This window comes from Mus caroli, unplaced genomic scaffold (assembly GCF_978045245.1).
Source record: "Mus caroli unplaced genomic scaffold, Mus_caroli_1 scaffold_17, whole genome shotgun sequence".
Lineage (NCBI taxonomy): Eukaryota > Metazoa > Chordata > Mammalia > Rodentia > Muridae > Mus > Mus caroli.
Genome location: NW_028227272.1, coordinates 27,357,610 through 27,376,880, shown reverse-complemented (window position 1 = coordinate 27,376,880; position 19,271 = coordinate 27,357,610). Strand labels below are relative to the sequence as shown.

The window sequence follows — 19,271 nt, the reverse complement described above, 5'->3', positions numbered from 1 at the left end:
CCCAGGAGACAGAGGCAAAGAGATCTCTTGAATTCAAGGCCAGCCTGGTATAGAGCAAATTTCAGGTAAAGAAAAGCTTAGGTCAGGCATGGTGGTACACACCTCTAATGCCAGCACCCAGGAGAGAAGCATGCAGATCTCTTGAGTTCTAGTCAGTCAGTTTGGTTTGAGTTAGTGAGTTAAAAAGCAGTGCGGTGGAGTTGCGACCATTTGAGATCATGAAGTTCAGTGCAGGACCACAGAGGCAGTTGATTAGAACAAATTGTCAACATATGCAGATATTATGTGCTCATATAGGCACACTTGTGTGGAGGCCAAAAGACAACTTCAGATATTTGTCAATGGCCATTTGCCTTGGTATTTGTGTGTGCGTGTAGGAGGGGGGATGCATCGAATGAGTCAGAGGTTGACATTGGGTCTCTTCGTTGTGACTTTTATACCTTAGTTTTTGGAGACAGGGTGTTTCTTACTGATCCTGGAGCTTGCTAATTGGCTAGTCTGTCTGCAAGAAAGCCCTTGGATCTGGCTGTCACCCTCCCAAAGCCCTGGGGTTACAGACTCCTGTAAGACTTTCTGGCTTTTATATGGGGCCTGGGGAACAGAACTTAGGCCTTAATGCTTGTATAGTAAGACTCTGCAGCCTCCTACCGTGTGTGTGTGTGTGTGTGTGTGTGTGTGTGTGTGTGTGTGTGTTTCTGTTTGTGCTAATGTGTGTTTTTCTAGGTTCCTGGAGGAGGTTGAGAGCTACCTGACATGGGTGCTGGAAACCAAACCTGGGAAGAACATGAAATACTCCTAACTGACCCATCCCTTGATCCCCTATTCTACTTTACTGTTGTGTGTTTAATGTTTTTATATTGCATTTTATGTGTCTTATCTGTCTGTACCCTGTACATGACTGGTGCCTATTTAAGCCAGAAGACAGCTTTGGATTTTCTGGAACTGAAGTTTAAAGATTGTGAGCCACCATGTAGATACTAGGAATTGAACCGGGATCCTCTGGAAGAGCAGACAGTGCTGTTTTGTTTGTCCATTTTTCACACCTCTGTGTAGTCCTGGAATTCACTCTGAACACCAGGTTGACCTTGAACTGCCTACCTGGGGTTAAAGGTGTGTGTCACTGCCATCCTTCAGCCAGTGCACTGGACGATCTCTCTAGCCCCTCCTCCTTGTTTTTGAGACCTTGTCTCTTATTCTGAGGCCAGTGAGCCTCAGGGATCTGCTTGTCTTTTTTTTTTTTTTTTTTTTGGTTTTTTGAGACAAGGTTTCTCTGTGTATCCCTGGTTGTCCTGGAACTCACTCTGTAGACCAGGCTGGCCTCGAACTCAGAAATCTGCCTGCCTCTGCCTCCCAAGTGCTGGGATTAAAGTCGCTGCTTGTCTTTAGAATGGGTCCAAGCACTGATTATTTTACATTGGTTCTGGCCCTCTTTAACACAGGACTTTTCAAGTGCTTTACCTGTTGAACCCTCTTCCCTACTCCCCAGCTGTCACCTCTGTATGCAATAACTTCTGAGAAGAATGACTCTTGAGCAATGATTCTCAGCCTTTGTTGTCATCCCATTTGGGGTCACATATAAGATATTCCTCAAATCAGATATTTACATTACAATTAATAGTAGCAAAATTACAGATATGAAGTGGTCAACAAAATAATTTTGTGGTTAGGGATCACCACAGCATGAGGGGACTGTATTAAAGGCTCACAACATTATTAGGACGGTTGAGAAGCACTGCTCTTGAGAAAGAGTAATTAATTTGATGAATATAAGTAACATTGTGATGGGTTTCTATAGGGAGGGTTACAGTTCTGGGAGGAATCTGGCTAAGTTAGTTGGAAAAGAGGCTTAGGGTTGAGATGTGGCACATGTTCAGACTCAAAATTTATTGTAGGATTTTGCCCAGAAAAAAAAAGATTCCACCTGTGATCTTACCTCATTTGATTCATTCAAATGTATTACCAGGTGCTGGTTTGAGTCTCATAGCTTTTAAGGCTGAGTTTGATGTCCTTAGTAACTGCTCTGACAGTTGGAGTGGTGGTGAAAAGTGGCAGGAGTCCTTTGCAGCAGAAGATGGAAAGAACAGTCAGAGAAAGCTTAGTGCCTTGAGTTGGCTTTAGGGTTAACAGCAGCTTCTCAGCCAGACTAGGTTTGTGAAGGCATTCTTGACAGAAAGATTATATTGTGTAGAGAAGAATGGAGTCAGGAAGTGCTAGAGCAATTTGAAGAGCTGCAAATTGTGCTGTTGTGAAAGGGATGTAAAGTTTCTAAGTGTGAATGATGGCAGTTGGAAAGTGGCAGATTGTAAAGGCTTTTACAAGTCTTGTAATTAGTTTTTTACTTTGGACCCCACTTCCACAGTGGTAGAAAGAAATACATATTTTGCATTATGAGACTTTAGATACTAGCTAGAGATCAGTGTTTTAAACTGTTTTTAAACTACCATTTATTCAATTTATATGAGCAGGGAATCTTTTGAAATGATTTGGATGTATTCTCACTAATTTGGGAAATGACATTGCAGACAGTTACAAGCTACTGAGACTTTACACAGGGGAGGTAGAGAGGTCATAGTAGGCTTACATATAGCTGTGAATGAGGAAGACTTGGAAAAGGACCTGAATTGGAGCAACTTCCCTGGTGCAGTAGAGTGAGAAAGGCTAGAAATGATGCCCAGTGGGATGTAGAAGGTGTTAAATAGTGGAGTCTAGGGTGACTGGTAAATTTCTTGATTTAAACATCCTTAAGGGGTAGAATGAATTGAAAAGTTTGAGGGGCAGGATATTTTGAAGAAAGGTTGAATTTTAGCTGTCTGTGAGAAAGGATGGAGGTCTCAATCTATAGGTCTGAAGATGAGAGATGAGTGCTGAAAACTGGTGGGTGGTTGTTGCCATCACAGACATTCCAGTAGTGCTGCACTTTGTCCCAAGTGACATAGTTACAAAAACAGCCCAGGGGATATTAACAGTTAAGTGATAGCAGGAAATAGCTTGGTAACCTGTCTACTTGCCTTTCTGTTTTGGCTAGTATAATGTAAACTGCAGTTAAGCAGAATTGTGGTGGGTAGAAAGGACATTTGGGGGTCATCTTTGAAGTCCTGGTTTTTTTTGTTGTTGTTGTTGTTTTTTCTTTTCTGGAGTAATGATTCAGCTTTATTTGTAGCAACAATTGGTTTAGTGGATCTTTAGAATATAGAAAATAATCCTGTGAAAAAGTATGCTAATGTCCTTTTTAAGAAACTTGTTGGTAAAGCTTTTTAATGTAGTTTAACCTCATGCTCGCCTTTCTTGTCTTTAAAAAGATACTATTTAGGCCTGGAATTGTGCTTGAGCATCTAGTGGTATATTGCTTGCCTGGTGTGGGTGAGACCTTGGGGTTCAGCCCCAAGGACCTCAAATAACAAACCATAACTTAACAATGTAGATGCCCATGAAGGTGGTTTCTAGGCTAAATAACCCTGTAGAGATTAGACTTCTCTGGGACTCACACAGTATAGTCAGGGAGCTCTGCCTGCTTCTGCTTCTTGAGTGCTGAGATTAAATAAAAGTGCCACCATACCCTACGCTCTTTTTTTTCCCCCAGAGGCATGGTCTTGCTATGTATGTAGCCCAGGCTGTCCTTTGCAGTGTTTGAGGTCTTTTGTACTGCATTGGATCAACATAGCAGATTTGGAATTGAGAAAAGGAATAAAGCAGAAAAACAAACTCATACAATTTCTGAAGTTCACATAAGCCATATGTATCTTTAATCCTGGGAAGCTGAAGCAGGAAGATGCAGAGTTAAAGGCCCATCTATCTATGATAATCAGATCTTACTTCTACATACACTTCTCTCCTTCTCTGACACACAGTTGACCTGCGGCGTTCTTATTAGTTACAATTGTTAAATGTGCAGGGTTGTATCTTTTGTAAAGAATAATTTCCTGCTGATTTCATGCTTCTTTGTGATTGGTCCTTCAAATCAGCAAGCCTAGAAGAGTGAAATATGAATCATACTGTAGTAAAGATCATGAATGAAACAAATCTTGGTTTTTTGAAAGCAGTTCAATAATGTGTTAATGAAAGTTGTGTGTGTGTGTGTGTGTGTGTGTATACACATTTGAGGTGTTGTAAGTCTAACTTGGGTTAGTCCCGTGCTTGACTAACATTCAAGAAGCCCAGGATTTTAAATCTCCCTTCCCTCCAATCCACTCCATAAACCAGGCTTGAGGTAGAGTCAGGAGAACCAAAAAGATTTTTGGGATTTCTGTCTCCCAAACACACTGAAGATTTAGGAATATAATCCTCTGGAAAGTTTTCTTATTTTCCTTGTCATTATTCTCTTTTCACCATTTCTAGCCTGGCTCTTTCTGTCCACTCTGTTTTTATATTTTGAGTCCTTTCTGTGCATGCTATTGTTGATAGTCCTATTGTAAGGTAGTTATTTAAAATGCATTAGTAATTTAAGACATGCACTTACTACTAACATTGTACATACATGAATTTTGAGAAATAAGGATACCAATTTTGCTGGGTGGTGGTGGCACACGCCTTTAATCCCAGCAAGCACTTGGAAGGCAGAGGCAGGCGGATTTCTGAGTCGAGGCCAGCCTGGTCTACAAAGTGAGTTCCAGGACAGCCATGGCTACACAGAGAAACCCTGTCTCGGAAAAAAAAAACAACAACAAAAAAATCCCCCAAAACCCAATTCTGAGCATTCTGTACAGTGACCCATGCATGCTGACAGCAACAATAACATTTAAAAAGCACTCCAGTTTTAGCTGTGGTAAAATGGAAAATAGCAGCCTCAGAATTAATGAGCATTGTTGGTGATTGGTTCTAATTCTTTGATTTAATTGGGAATCTGTGTGACAACAAGCTAAAGGTCCTTGTCCCCAATTGGTTTTTGATCGATCAATAAGCCAGTGGGGGCTGGAGTGATGGCTCAGTGGTTAGAAGCACTAACTGTTCTTTCAGAGGACCTGAGTTCAATTCCCAAGAAACCTCATGGTGGCTTAAAACGATGTGTAATGGGATCAGATGCCCTCTTCTAATGTGTCTGAGGACAGTGTACTCACATACAAAAAATAAGATCTTAAACAAAAAAAATAAAGATGCCAGTGGCTGATAGCTGGGCAAAGGGAGATGGGCTAGATCTGAATAGAGGGGAGCGGAGAGAAGAATTGCCAGGTTTTGGAGGGAGACGGATCAGATTTAGAGCTACAGAAGGAAAGTCACCCAAAATGTAGGTGAGAGGGAATGTGGGCCCCCAAAAGGGCTGCCCAGAAGCGTCTTGGGCAGCAAAGTCTAGGGGGCCACCCAGAAGGAGCAGGGCAGCAAAGATAGATCATAGATTTAGATGGTGTTGAGTCAGGAGTACTGGAGGGAAATCTATGATAGCTGGGCAGATGATTAGAACTGCCCAGCCTTTGAACTAGCTAAGGCATTTTAAAAATAAGATAATGTGTGTGTGTGTGTCTTTCATTTGTAGATCCAAGGCGGTGGCTGGAAGTGTGTGACCTGATAGGAGCACAAAACAAAACAGCATAGCTAATCTCACCACTATAGAGCATTTAGATTTAAATCATCAATTTAAATGGTATTATAGTTTTAAGCTGAAACTAATTTGAGTTAAATGGGAGAACCTTTCATTTATATTATTCAAAGAAACCTTTAAATCTGAATTACAGATTTTAGGTTGGAGTAATTACACTCGTTTGGCAATTTGCCTTGTTTACATAGACAATTATACAAATTCTTGTTTTCTTAGTCCTTGTTCAGTGTTTCTATTATATTTCATGTTTTCTTGTTTTAAAATAACCTTTTGTTTCAGTGAGAATTTACTTTAAAATCCACTGTTACCACCCTCAATGAGGCGGGGAACACTAACGTTGACATTTAATTTTGCAGAGGAACTTGAAGTATATGGTATTGGTGACCTTTACTCTAAAATACTTAAAAGAATTTCTTACTTAATGATAACACTTTGGTATACATTTTTGAGACAGGGTCTCACCATGAAACTGGCTAACCTACATACAACTCATTGTGTAGACCAGGCTGGCCTCAAACTCAGTGATCAGCCTGCCTCTATCTCTAGAGTGCTAGGATTAAAGCCATGCACCACCATTCTTGTCTTTTATAAACACACATATGCAACTTTTTGATTGATACAAAAGTTGCATATTAGTCATAGTTCTTTTTTCTTGTATAGAGCTGTCCTGGTCTCTTATGATCGGTCTCATTTGTCTTTCATAAGCTATTCATACATTCTGTTGGCACACATTAAGATAGATTCAAGGGGCTTAGGTTTTGTTACAAACAGCACAGTAGGATATGTTTTACCCAAACATACTTAGTATAGATAACACATGTCATGAATATTGATTAGAATTGTTAGATTAGGTATGTATAGATTCCCTTTCTTTTCTTGGGGATCAAACCCAAGGTTTTCTTTTTTTTTGATCTGTTTAAGAGGCAGGAAGGATCTTATGTAGCCTAGGCTTAAACTTGTGTGCTTCTTGCCTTAGCCTCCTAAGTATTACAAGTATGCACCACTGCTTCTAACCCAAAATCTTTTTTCCTTTCTCTGTGTGGTTGTCCTGAAACTCACTCAGTAGACCAGGCTGGCCAGAGATCTCCCTGCCTCAGACTCCCTGCCCATATTACTTTTTTCTTTTCTTTTTTTTAATTTTAAAGAGACAGTGTCTTACATAGCTTACCTTGTTGGTTTTAAAAGTCACCGTGTAGCTGAGGATGGCCTTAAATACCGATTCTCAGGTTTCCATTTGCAAAATGCTGAGATTACAAGTGTGTGCCACCTCCACGCTAGGTTGCCTCAGCTCTTCTGTTATAATCTTAAGTAGATCTATAAAGCAGTGAATTTCATTATTATGTGACATACAAGATACTATATTTTACTTAGTGTCCGCTACTACCCTCCTCAGAATCTCTGTTTTATGTTACATCTTGCCTGTTTCTTGTTTTTCATCACCAATTTAATGGCTAAGTGTTTTACCACATAGTTTAGGCTTTATTTATTTATATTTTTGTTTTTTGAGAGGATCTTACTATTGAGCCCTGGTTGGCCTTGAACTCACATCATTCCCAGCCCTCATGGTTTTTGTTGCATATCTTATCTCTCTTGGGACATATTTCAAAAGCAACCCCTTTTCATATCGAGTAAACAAATTGGTATATAATACCTTATCTCTTCTAATCACTGAATATCTTAGTCAATTGCAGCCATCTTTTTCCTTAGCAATATTTGATTGCCACCTACAGGTGAAAGAATGCAACAGCAGGTTGTACATAGTGCCTATGCTTTGCTTTGCTTTTTTAAAGAGTCAGGGTCTCTATATAGCCATGGATGTCCTCAAACTTAATATGTAGACCAGGCTGGCCTTGAGCTCACAGAGTTCTACCTGTCTCTTACCCCCCCCCCCTTGCTGGGATTGAAGATACTGTGTCACTACATTTGCCTGTGTTCTTGTAAGGCAAAACTTTTTCATGGTTGAATCCACCTTAGGACATTATTTCACCAACCTTGTAGTAGTGGAGAGATTGAGCCAAGATAAGTGAAGGGATGCTCTTCACAGTTCTTAGTGGATTGTCTTCTGTGGACAAGTTAAAGCTGGCACTCCTGTTTTGGGGCCTTTGCTTTGGAGAGGAGGGAAGTTATAATCTCCTTTTTGTTTTTTGTTTTATCCAGACAAGGTTTTTTTTTTTAGCCTGGGCTGTCCTGGAAATCTGGAAGTAGGTCTGTAGACTTGCCTGGCCTTGAACTCATAGAGATCTGCCTCTTAGCCTCCCCAATGCTGGGATTAAAAGTATGTACCCCATCTTTTTTTTTTTTTTTTTAACAGCATCTTGTCTCCCTGTGTCTCCCTGGCTGTTGCAGAACTCACTATAAATGGGCTGACCTTGAACTTTTCTACATCTTCTGAGTGCTGGCATTAAAATGTGTACTGCCACACCCAGTTTCTTCTGCTCCTAATGTGATGATGCACTTGCTTACTTAATTCTGTAGATGAATTCAATAAAAAATAGGAATAAAAAATAGGTAGCAGGCTGTGGTGGCACAGGCTTTTAATACCAGCACTCTGGAGGCAGAGGCAGGTGAATCTCTGAGTATGAGGCTAGCCTGTTTACAGGGTGAGTTCCAGGACAGCAAGGGGTGCACAGAGAAATCATGTTTTAAGGAACAAAATAAAGAATATGCTGCTAATTATCATATTTGTATTATTGATTGTTAATACATTTACTCAGCTGAACCAGAACATAGATAAGAAAGAAATTTAACCATGTAGCTTGGTGGTAGAGCACTTGCTGAGCTTCTGTGAGGTCCTGGGTTGTGAGTTGGTCAAGGCTGTGCAACAAAGAGGTTCTTTTTTTTTTTTTTTTTTTAAGATTTATTTATTCTTATATTTAAGTACACTGTAGTTGTCTTCAGATGCACGAGAATAGGACATCAGATCTCATCATGGATGGTTGTGAGCCACCATGTGGTTGCTGGGAATTGAACTCAGGACCTTTGGAAGAGCAGTCGGTACTCTTAACCACTGAGCCATCTCTCTAGCCCAAGAGGTTCTATATTAGAAAAACAAAACATATAAAAGGTAATGTGCTTGTTAAATAGCTTTGAAAATGCCAAAAGTAGCATGACTTCAGTTGAGATCTAGGCAGAGAGTGAAGACTTTAGGGATGATGTGTCCGTTAGACAGTCTTCTGGGTAAAACCACCCAACTTTCTGTCTTCCTACTGCAGCCCAGAGGATGGCTACTACCAGTGAATTGTCAGCACCTTGACTTTCTGTCTAACTACTGCAGCCCAGAGGATGGTTACTACCAGTGAATTGTCGACACCTTGACTTTTGTTGTTTGTTGCTTTTGTTTGTTGTATGTTTTCCCCCAAGACAGTTTCTGTTTGTCCTGGTTGTTCTGGATCTCACTCTGTAGACAGTCTGGTCTGTAGAAGCTTCTCCTCCTTCTGCTGGGATTAACTCCCAGAGTGCTTGGATTTCTTAGAAGTGGGTCCCACTACCACCCAGTTTACACATTGTCTTGGATATCAGAGAGTACTTTTCTTTCTAGGCTGTTTAGTCCTGCAAGTTATAACTCTTTCAAACTCTTGCCCGCTGTAGCATTTTTCATAATGGATAAGAATTTGAAGTCATTCTAACACTTTGCTAACTCTTTGAACATGGACTTCAGAAATGTCACATACATGAGAAAGAATTATGAGACTTCTAGAACCCTAGTGACTTGAATAATTGAAACGTTTTGAATCTCATAAGTAGACTTGAAGTTTTTAGTTCAGATCACATGAAGTAGAAGATGACTTCAAACTCCCTATGCGTTGAAGAGACCTTCAATTCTCGGTCCTCCTGCTTCTTTAAATTAATTTCTAGGTTAGCATACAAATAATAGTTTCAGTATGGTGCTTTCCTTCATGTATCATCATGTCTCACTCCTTCACTTTCCCCATTCCCCCTTCCTTCTTAAACAGACATTTTAAAAATGTAAACTAAACTGGATAGTATGGCATATGCCTATAATACCAGCACTCTGGAGGTAGAGGCAGGAGGGTCACATTTTCAAGGCTAGCCTCAGTTGCATAGGGAGTTGAGGGGCAGCCTGGGTTATATATTGTCTTAAAATCCTAAATAAATAAATAAACAACCCAAACTTTATTAAATAAACTATTTTGTCTCATGAAGACAGCTTTTTAAAAAAGATTTATTTATTTTATGTATATGAGTACACTGTAGCTGTCTTCAGACACACCAGAAGAGGGCATCAGATCCCATTACAGATGGTTTTGAGCCACCATGTGGTTGCTGAGAATTGAACTCAGGACCTCTGGAAGAGCAGTCAGTGCTCTTAACCCCTGAGCCATCTCTCCAGCCTGAGGGCAGTCTTAACCATTTGGAATACCACTAAATAAAAATGTTCATTAAAAAATAGTACATAATAAAGTGATTTAAAAAACATGGGGAGTTATTGTGTGGCCTAATTATAACATTTTGTTATAACTCTCATGTTGCTCTATAACATAGAAAAAAACATACTATACAAAGCCTTCACTTGACAAATGTAAATACAGTCTTAGTTTGGTGTATATTGGACACAATAGTCTTCCTTAAGCCTAAACACAGAAACAAAAGCATGTATTATAAGAGAAAGTCTAAGATGGGAAGTGATAAAATGGGTATTGAGTAAACCTTTGTTAAAATGAAGCTGGTATCTTTGTAAAATTTCCACGTATTCATTAAGCTATATTATGTCATTTTATTGTTATGTTAGGAGCTGATTTGAAGTTGAGTTCTGTCCTCAGCGTTGTCAACAGTTCTCTTACTATGGCTGGAAGATTAAGATTTTGTTACTCTTTTTACATAGGTATTTATATAGATAGCAAGAAATAAGATAAAAATTGTTCATTGGGCATATAAAATTTGAATTGTGGATTTGTTGTGGGTGCTGTAAATTTGAAAATCTATGCCAGTTGTGGTTATTTATTTGTTGAAGCATCCTTTCCTGTGTCCTTTGGTTTTTACCTGGGTGAGGTGGTAAATGTTTGTAATCTCAGAACTTGGAAAATTAAGGCAAGAGGTCAGGACCAGCTTAGGCTATACAGAGAGACCTTATCTCAAAAAAAGGAATTTTTATTTAAATGTTCAACGTTTATTTAAATTTTTTTATTTGGGTGTGTATATCATGGGGGGAAGCAGGGATATACATGCCACAGCACAATATGTGGAGGTCAGAAACAACTACATAGGAAGTACAGGACAGCCTGGGCTACTTGCGAGTCTCCACAAAAACAAAATATAATACTTAAATTGCTTAGCTTAAAGTTTTACTTAAGTTACTGATGACTTTGTAAAGCACCTTGTGAAATTAATCCTTTGGAAATTCTAGGCAGGTTTAAAATTTTTGATTTCATTTAATTTTTGAGATAGCTTCAGATAGACCTTGAACTCGTTATTCTACCTCAGTCTCCTGAATGCTGAGATCATAATACATAGTACATTTGGCTCCGATGAAGTATTACAGTATTATGCTCATGGGATGCAAAGATGTCTAAGATGTTTGCCGAGTTCTCTGCAAGTTGATGCCAGTTTGTCTTGTTTTAGAAAGTAAGCTCTGATCAACTTCTAGAACAGACTATAGACTAATTTTGATAGTTCTTAATAATTATGGAATGTGGGAGAGAGTGGAGTAAGCATTAGACTTGGTTTTCTGATAGCTTCACTTTATCCTCCCCTGCAAGTTTTTTTTCTCCTGATGAAGTAAATCCATTTCATTATAAATTCAAGGAAGGGTTTGGTTAAGGACAATAGCCTAGCCCTTTGCTGTTTAGATAACATCAAGATTCAGGCATGCACTGAAGGCCAGAACTTGTGTATGCAGCAGGATAGGATTTATTCAAATAGGAGTTCTGCCAATGACAAAGAACAGAAGGGTTTATCTTCTAAAACAATTTAAATTTGCTGAATTAAAAAGTTCTAAATTTTAATATCATCATTTCAAAGCAATTTAAGCAGAACCAGTATTTGGCATTAAATTTTAATATTTGTATGGATTTTTATGGTTCTATTTTATATGAAGAGCCAGCTTTTGAAAGCTGATGTATCAGGATCGGAGAAGAATAATGGTATAATGCTGTTGGTAAGAAAAAATTCTTTATTTTCTGTGATGTAGAAATTGACTTGATTAAAAAAAAATGCACTCTAGCAAGCCACCAAAGTGTATTTTCAAAGCTCGTTGTTAATGCTTCAGAAGACTTTAGATTAAGAAGTGTGACAGAAACACATTTAATATGCAACTTGATTACATTTGTATTAAGATATTCTTATAGAGTTCTTTGTCTTTATGGAGTCATTGAAATGTTAAAGGTTTACTTATAAACATTTACATTTAATTATACCTTTACAATATGAATGTTTTAAATGTAAGCACAGTTGGAATGTGAGTTTTCCAAGTGTATTTGAAGGGTTAATTCTTAGTAATTTCCTGTGAGGTGTATGATATATTTAAAATTAATGATGATGGATGATTTTTAGAGCATTTTTATATTTAAATTTTATCATTTTGCTAACTTTGGTTAATTTGTTAAGCTGTTAGTTCTGTCTTAAAGCAGTTGACTCACAGAGAAGTAATTCTTACATAAAGAACTGCATTTGTTGAGGAAAAAGTATAGGTTGTCCTATCCACTAAATCACCATATGATAACTCAAATAATTGGAGTATTCCTTGCTATGGTTTTTTTTTTTTTTTTTTTTTTTTTTTTTTTTTTTTTAATTTTTCGAGACAGGGTTCTCTGTGTAGCCCTGGCTGTCCTGGAACTCACTCTGTAGACCAGGCTGGCTCAGAAATCCACCTGCCTCTGCCTCCCAAGTGCTGGGATTAAAGGCGTGCGCCGCCACTGCCTGGCCCTTGCTATGTTTTTTAACTGTTCAAGATTTTGAGAAAAATATTAGAACAAGGTCAACTTGTTAAAGAAATTGAGGGAAATATTTCTTAAATAGTAAACAGGCTCAATGAGAGCATTGAATTTTAATGGCAACTTCAGCTAGTCATACTGGTTCATTTCTATAATCCCACAAAAGGTGGGAAAGGAGAGATAGGATGAGAAAAGGGGAGGAGGAAAGAGGGAGGGAAGGAAGGGCAGAGGGAAAGAGGGAGGGAAGGAGGGAGGGGTGTCAAAAGCTTGGGCCACTGATCTGCATAGTAAGCTCCAGGCCAGCCAGAGAAGAGGTTAGAACTGATAATTTAAATGTAACTAGCCATTGGTATTTCTTATGTAACTGCCAGGACTTTGCCAGGTACTGAAGTCCCTGGTGCTTAATCATTTATATAACATGGTAGGCTGTTTACATTTAACCCATGTTTATTCCTTTGCTATTCATGACAAGAAAAAAGTGTACATGTTTAGTACTGGCACTTGTCTTCCCAAATATTGTTAATCCCTGGTTGAACTCTCTGCAAGTCTCCTGGGGACTACAGATACAGCTCAGTGGAAGAACACTTTGTTATCACACACAATTCCCTAGCCAGGCTTCTCGAGCACCTCAGAAATAATGCTGGCTAGTTCTGCAGTGACAGTGACATCCTAGTTCTTGACCCTCTCCACTACTACCATAAAAGTCAGTATGATTCATTAATCCATACCTACTGCAGTTTTGATATAATTTAACTTCTAAGAAATAACCTTTTTTCATCCCTTAGCTTTAGAGTAGTCTTATTCATCTACTTTGAGCTAAAATGCTTTACAGAACTGAATTCACTCTAAAGCATCAAGCACCAGCCAGAAAACCAGTCTCACAGCCTCCTGTGGGAGTGTGTGAAAGAGTTAAGTGGCTTAGCTCCTCGGACTCAGGATTATCCTGCCTCTGCCTCCTGAAGGCTGTGGTTAGAGGTGCGCACCACCAGATCTGGATCTTAAGAGAGTATTGTTCCTAACAAATAATAGAAATTCCAGACCAAAGTTTTCTTGGGATAGCACTCAACCAACCCTGCCTGACTCCAGGTACATCGAGCAATCCTTACTCTATGTTCTTTCACCCTATGTCTAGGGTGAAAACTCCTGAGTTCACTGACAACTAGACAAAGAGATAACTTAAAAAGGAGAGGGAGAGATTGTTAAAGAAATTTATGAAATGTAAAGTGCAACCACTTTTCTTGCCAAGGCAATAGAAATTACCTTTGGCCGGGTTGGGGTAGTGTACAATCCCAGCACAGAGGCCAGATCTACAGAGTGAATTCCAGAACAGCCAGGGTTACACAGAGAAACCATGTCTCAAAAAACCAAAACCAAAGCAAATAAACAACAACAACAACAAAAATTTGTTGTTGAGACAGTCTTACTATGTAACTCCACTATGTAAATCATGCTGGCCTTGATCTCACAGATCTGCTCACACCTTCCAAATGCTGGGCTGAGATTAAAGTTGTGAGCTACAACACCTGGTATACTAAAGGGTTTTGTTTTTGTTTTTATGACAGCATGTTCTTTGATGATTTCATATCCATGTCTAATGTGTATGGATTTCACATACCCATCCTTTCCCATTGTCTTCTCATCTCCCACTTCCACAGAACACTTGGGTTTTTTTTTTTTTTCCCAACAAGCTCCCCCTGCTTTCAAGTTCTGTTCTGTTTTTTGTTTTTGTTTTTTGCTATTATCCATTGAGTTTAATTAGGGTTGATGAGGTAACTTGTGACTATTCAACTGAAGAAATGGACTCTTTCCCCCAGCAACCATTAACTGCTAATAGCTCCTTGGGGTGGTGGGGGACTCATGAGCCCCCTCTCTCTCCACGATGAAATATGAAATACTGATGGGCAGTATTTGCTACTGTGAGTTAGTGAGTGCTGTCATGTCATGGGTGGAGGACAGTATTTCACAATTTTGTTTCTTTATATTTTTTCCTTTCCAGCCCCCTATAATTCCATGATGTTCTTTCAGCCTTGGAGAGGGTGAAGTTAGATGTCCTAAATGTTTAGGGCTGAGTTCTCAACATTTATTCTTCCAGTTATGAATCGCTTACTAACTGCAGATGTTTCTTTGTCCAAGATTGAGAGCAGCAATAATCTATGGATATAAAAATAAACAATTGCAGGTAGTTTGGACAAAACAAGAATAATAGATTTGTTATCACAGGGTCTGAGACTTCCCAAGCCGTTGGCTTTAGTCCAGGTTTACAGGTCAAAACATGATTTCCCTCCTGTGGAATGAGTCCCAAATCCAATCAGAAAGTGGTTGGTTACATATATACCAGTCATGACCCTGTTGTACCCATGAGGATATTTTGCCTGACATCTGGTATTGTAGTATAGAGTGTATAGCTGATTTCGACTATTGATGGCTTTTCTCCAGTAGCAGCTTTTGGCAGTAGGAAAGCTATTCACAGGGGAAGTTTCTAGCTCAGTTCCAACCTGATTTCTCAGTGTATGGTGTCATCAGCAGTGGGGTTTTAGCATCTAGTTCTGGTGATGGCCAAGATCTATTTTTAAAGGAACCCAACATTTGTTTCTTTCCCTGCAGTTATCTTCACCTGTTGTGAAGCACAGCACCTTTCAAGCCACTGTAGAAATGGACAAAGAAGAAAGGAAGACTATCAACAAGGGTCAAGAAGATGAAATGGTAACTAACTTTCATCATTTTCTAGGGAGTAAAAGGATACAATTAAAGAAAAACCAACAGAGGCTGAGGGATAGCCCAGTGGTGCTGTATTTGTCTACCTAATGTACCCAGGCTCCAGGTTCACTCAATAGTGAAACACCCACTCACAACACACAAATCAGAATCTCTGTATCCGACTAAGGCTCTGTGTGTGTGTGTGTCCTCTTTGTTTTAGACAACAAAGTCTCACTATAAAGCCATGGCTGTCCTGGAACTTGTTAAGTAGACCAAGCCACCTTCAGTCTCAGAGTTCTACCTGTTTGTGCTTTCCAAGTCCTAGAATTAAAGACACAAGCCATTATTCCTGGCCTGACTTGGGGTAGTGGTGGTGGTGGTTGTCATTTCATTTCATTTTATTCATTGATTGATTGATTGATTTTGAGGCAGGGTTTCTCTGAGTAGCCCTGGCTGTCCTGGACCTCTCTCTGTAGAACAAGCGTCAAACTCAGAGATCAGCTTTTCTCTGCTTATCTAATGTTGAGATTAAAGTTATGCTCCATTGTCTCCTGATACTTGGTTTAATTAATTAATTAATTAATTTTGGTTATTTGAATTGAGGTTATATATCGTTTATATTGGTTGGATTTTTAAAATAATTCATTTGTATGTGCATTGGTGTTTTGCCTGCATGCATGTTTGTTTCAGGTGTCAGAAACCCTGCAGCTAGAGTTACAGGCAGATGTGAGCTGCCATATGTGGGTGCTGGAATTGAACCCAGGTTCTCTGGAAGAGCAGCTCTTAACACTGAGCCATCTCCAGGCCTGCATAGTTTGGATTTTACTATAGAGCCTTTTCAGAGTTTTTGTTCTGTTTTAATTGTTGAAGGTTTTCATTTTCTCTTGTAGTTTAATCATAGTGAACAGTGAATGGCCAGTTTCTTTTTCCATCAGAAGCATGCCTCTCCTGCAGCATAACAAGTTTGATCTTGAAGGGAGGCAGGATTTTCAAATACCTGAGTCCTTATCCTGAGAAACAAGTAATTTTAGATGTATTTCATAGCTATATGACTTAGTGGGAGCATTCAAGTTAGAACAGTAATAAACACACACACACACACACACATACACACACACACACACACATGCGGGCCCGCGAGCACACATATATATGAATAACAGAACTTGAGCAAAGCCCACTTGGTTCCAAGAGTTTTTCTCCTCCTCTTCCTCTTTTTCTTCCTTCTCTTCATCCTCTTCCTCCTTTTGACAGTTTCATTACTTTTTAATTTTTTCTTTTATTGAAAATAGTTTTTTTTCCCATTCCATCTATTCTGATTATGGTTTCCCCTTTCTCTGTTCCTCCCAGGTCCATCTACTTCTCCCATTTAGATCTACCCAATTTGTCTCAATAGAAAACAAAAAAGCATCTAAGGGATAATAATGAAACAAAATATTATAAGATAAATAAATAAAAAAAGCAACAAATGAGAATAAGACAAAACAAGCAGAAGGAAAAGAGACCAGGGGAAGGCACAAGAGGTAGCCATAGACACAAAGACACATGTCTGCCATCCAGGAATCCCATAGATACACAAAACTGGAAGCCATAATCTATATTCACAACCTGTAGGACAGAAAGTTGGTCTCCACTGCTGAGTGTGCATCTACTCTTAAGGTGGGTTGTTTCCCCAGGGTCTCACTTTGTTTTTCAGCTGATCTAAATACACTCTGTTGTTCAGACTGGTCTCGGTCCTTCACTCGGCTTCAGCCTGAGTGCTGCTGTGATGGGAACCACAGCCATCATGCTTAGTTCCCCTTTCCTGTTTAAAGTGATAGCAGTTGGGGAAAGACATAGTTTTATATGTGGTGATTTAAAATGTTAGTCAGTGCTAAAATATCTCGAATAAAAGTCTCAGTCAGTTGGACGGTCCGTCATTCCGTCAATTGGTCTGTCTGTTTTTCTTTCTCTGTGTGTCTGTCTCCGACTCATTCTCCCCCTCTCCCCCTCTTTGCCTCTCCTCCTCTCCCTGTCCCCTTCCTCTTCCCCTCCCCCTCTCCTTGAGGCAGGGTCTCTTTATGTACCTCAGGTTATCCTGGGATTTGTTGTGTAGACCAGGTCTCCCTAGTTCTGGGAGTGCCTTCTAGGTGGCACCATACCTGGCCGTCTATGTCGGTACACATGTGCCATAGTGTGTATGTGGTGGGTCTCAGAAGACAACGTTTGGGAGTTTTAAAAGTTGCTTGGGTTTTAGTGATTGAACTTAGGTCAGCATGCATGGGGAGCACATTTAGTCTCTGAGACATCTTGCTGGTTCCCCAAGTAAAGGTTTCTATTTGTGGTTTGTAAAGTTAAAAGTTTTCAGTTCAATTAAAACAAAAACTCTGGCTGGAGAGATGACTCAGTTAAGAGCAAAGACTGCTCTTCCAGAGGTCCTGAGTTCAATTCCCAGCAACCACATGGTGGCCCACAACCATCTGTAATGGGATCTGATGCCCTGGTGTGTCTGAGGATATTTTATGTACTCACATACATAAAATACATAAATCTTAAAAAAAACAACAACAACCCACCAGATAGGTTACCTTTAAAATAATCAAAGAATAAAGTTTTCTCCTTGCTCTATAGTTTAGGTTGGTTTCAAACTCACATTTCCTGTCCTGTCCTAGCCTCTGAAGTTCAGAGATTATAGGCATGTGTCACCACATGTCAAGTAATAAGTTGTAATATATCTCAGATGTTGCCATGGGATAATTTCTATTGCTTGAAATTAAAACTTCAACAGTTTGAAATGTTATATTTGGTAGCCCTTGTGGGTGAGAATGCAAGAATATTTAAATTAATTTGAGTTAGAGAGTGAAGTTAATTAATCCAATGTTGGCATTGGAACAATTTTCAAGTCACTTAAAACAAACAAAACCTATCCAAATGTAATGTGCTAGGCATAGAGATGCATACTTTGTAATTCTAGATGCAGGAGGCAGAGAAGCAGGAGGGTCACGAGCTGGAGGCCAACTTTGGGTACAGTCACCTATATCTGTGTGAGACCCTGTCTCATGGCAAGCACTTATACTGTCTGAGCCATCTCAACAGTCTAGGACCCTGTCTCAGTTCATCCTTCCATCCAGTCAGCCCAGTGAGGGAGTGAATCAGTGACTGCAGTGTATTGATAGTACAGGAACACTGTGTTTTTGACAGAAGCACCAGATGGTAGGGTAATGGGAAAGTGGATGAAGGGTCTGTATGAAACACTGATAAAAATAATCAGTTTCCTATAAGTGTAAAGTGGTTACAGAATTAAAACTTTATTTTTTAAAACCCACCTGAAAACTTAAGCTTTTAAAAATTGAAATGATGAAATTATAAGGAACGAAACTGGTGAGTTGGGTTGGTGGGTGGTTAACAGCACTGGATGCTCTTCTGGAGGACCCAGGTTTGATTCTCAGCACCCACATTGGAGCCTATAACCATCTCTATCAAACTCAGTTTCCAGGGGGCATCCAGTGCCCCTTCTGGTTGTCAGGCATTGTGCACACATGATGTATAGACAGAAGGCAAAATACCCATACACATAAAATATATATATATTTATTTCTCATTAATCATATATATATGTGTGTGTATATATATACATATATATATGCGCTGTGTTAGTAGCAAAGAATTATTAGACATAAATATAAAACATGATCAACAAATTTTACTATTAAGTCTAAAATTTGTATGATGAACTTACTGAAAATAATAGGTAAATTAGCAGTTGAGAAAATACAGTTTATATGCAAAGAAACTAGTATGTAACTGAGAGCAATTTTTAGTTTATCTGCGTTATCATTTGCTCATCCTGTGATTGCCATTTCTGTGCAGGAGATACATGGCTATAACTTATGCCGCTGGAAGCTTGCCGTGGTTTTTGTAGGAGTGATTTGTACAGGTGGTTTTCTCCTCCTCCTCCTCTACTGGCTGCCTGAGTGGCGGGTGAAAGCCACATGTGTTAGAGCTGCAGTTAAAGACTGTGAAGTGGTGCTTCTCAGGACAACTGTAAGTCCATGTGTATATTAGCTGATGATTCAAGGAGTAAAATAGTGGCTTTGTATAAACTATTTAGAATAAGTAACTGGGACTTTATTGCCAGGACATGATAAGGAATTTTCATATTTTTAAGTATGGCT

The 19,271-nt window shown here is 39.2% G+C and overlaps 1 protein-coding gene across 3 annotated transcripts in view; it reads left to right on the top strand.

The window, feature by feature from the left end:
- Atp13a3 (ATPase 13A3) overlaps positions 1-19,271 on the top strand; it is a 75,710-nt gene that overhangs the window by 7,422 nt on the left and 49,017 nt on the right. For all 3 annotated transcript variants that reach the window (XM_021184510.2, XM_021184511.2, XM_021184509.2), the window contains exons 3-4: positions 15,025-15,123; positions 18,967-19,140. In XM_021184510.2, coding sequence (XP_021040169.1) covers positions 15,073-15,123; positions 18,967-19,140 — 225 coding nt within the window. In that variant the 5' untranslated portion in view covers positions 15,025-15,072. The remainder of the gene's footprint in view (positions 1-15,024; positions 15,124-18,966; positions 19,141-19,271) is intronic.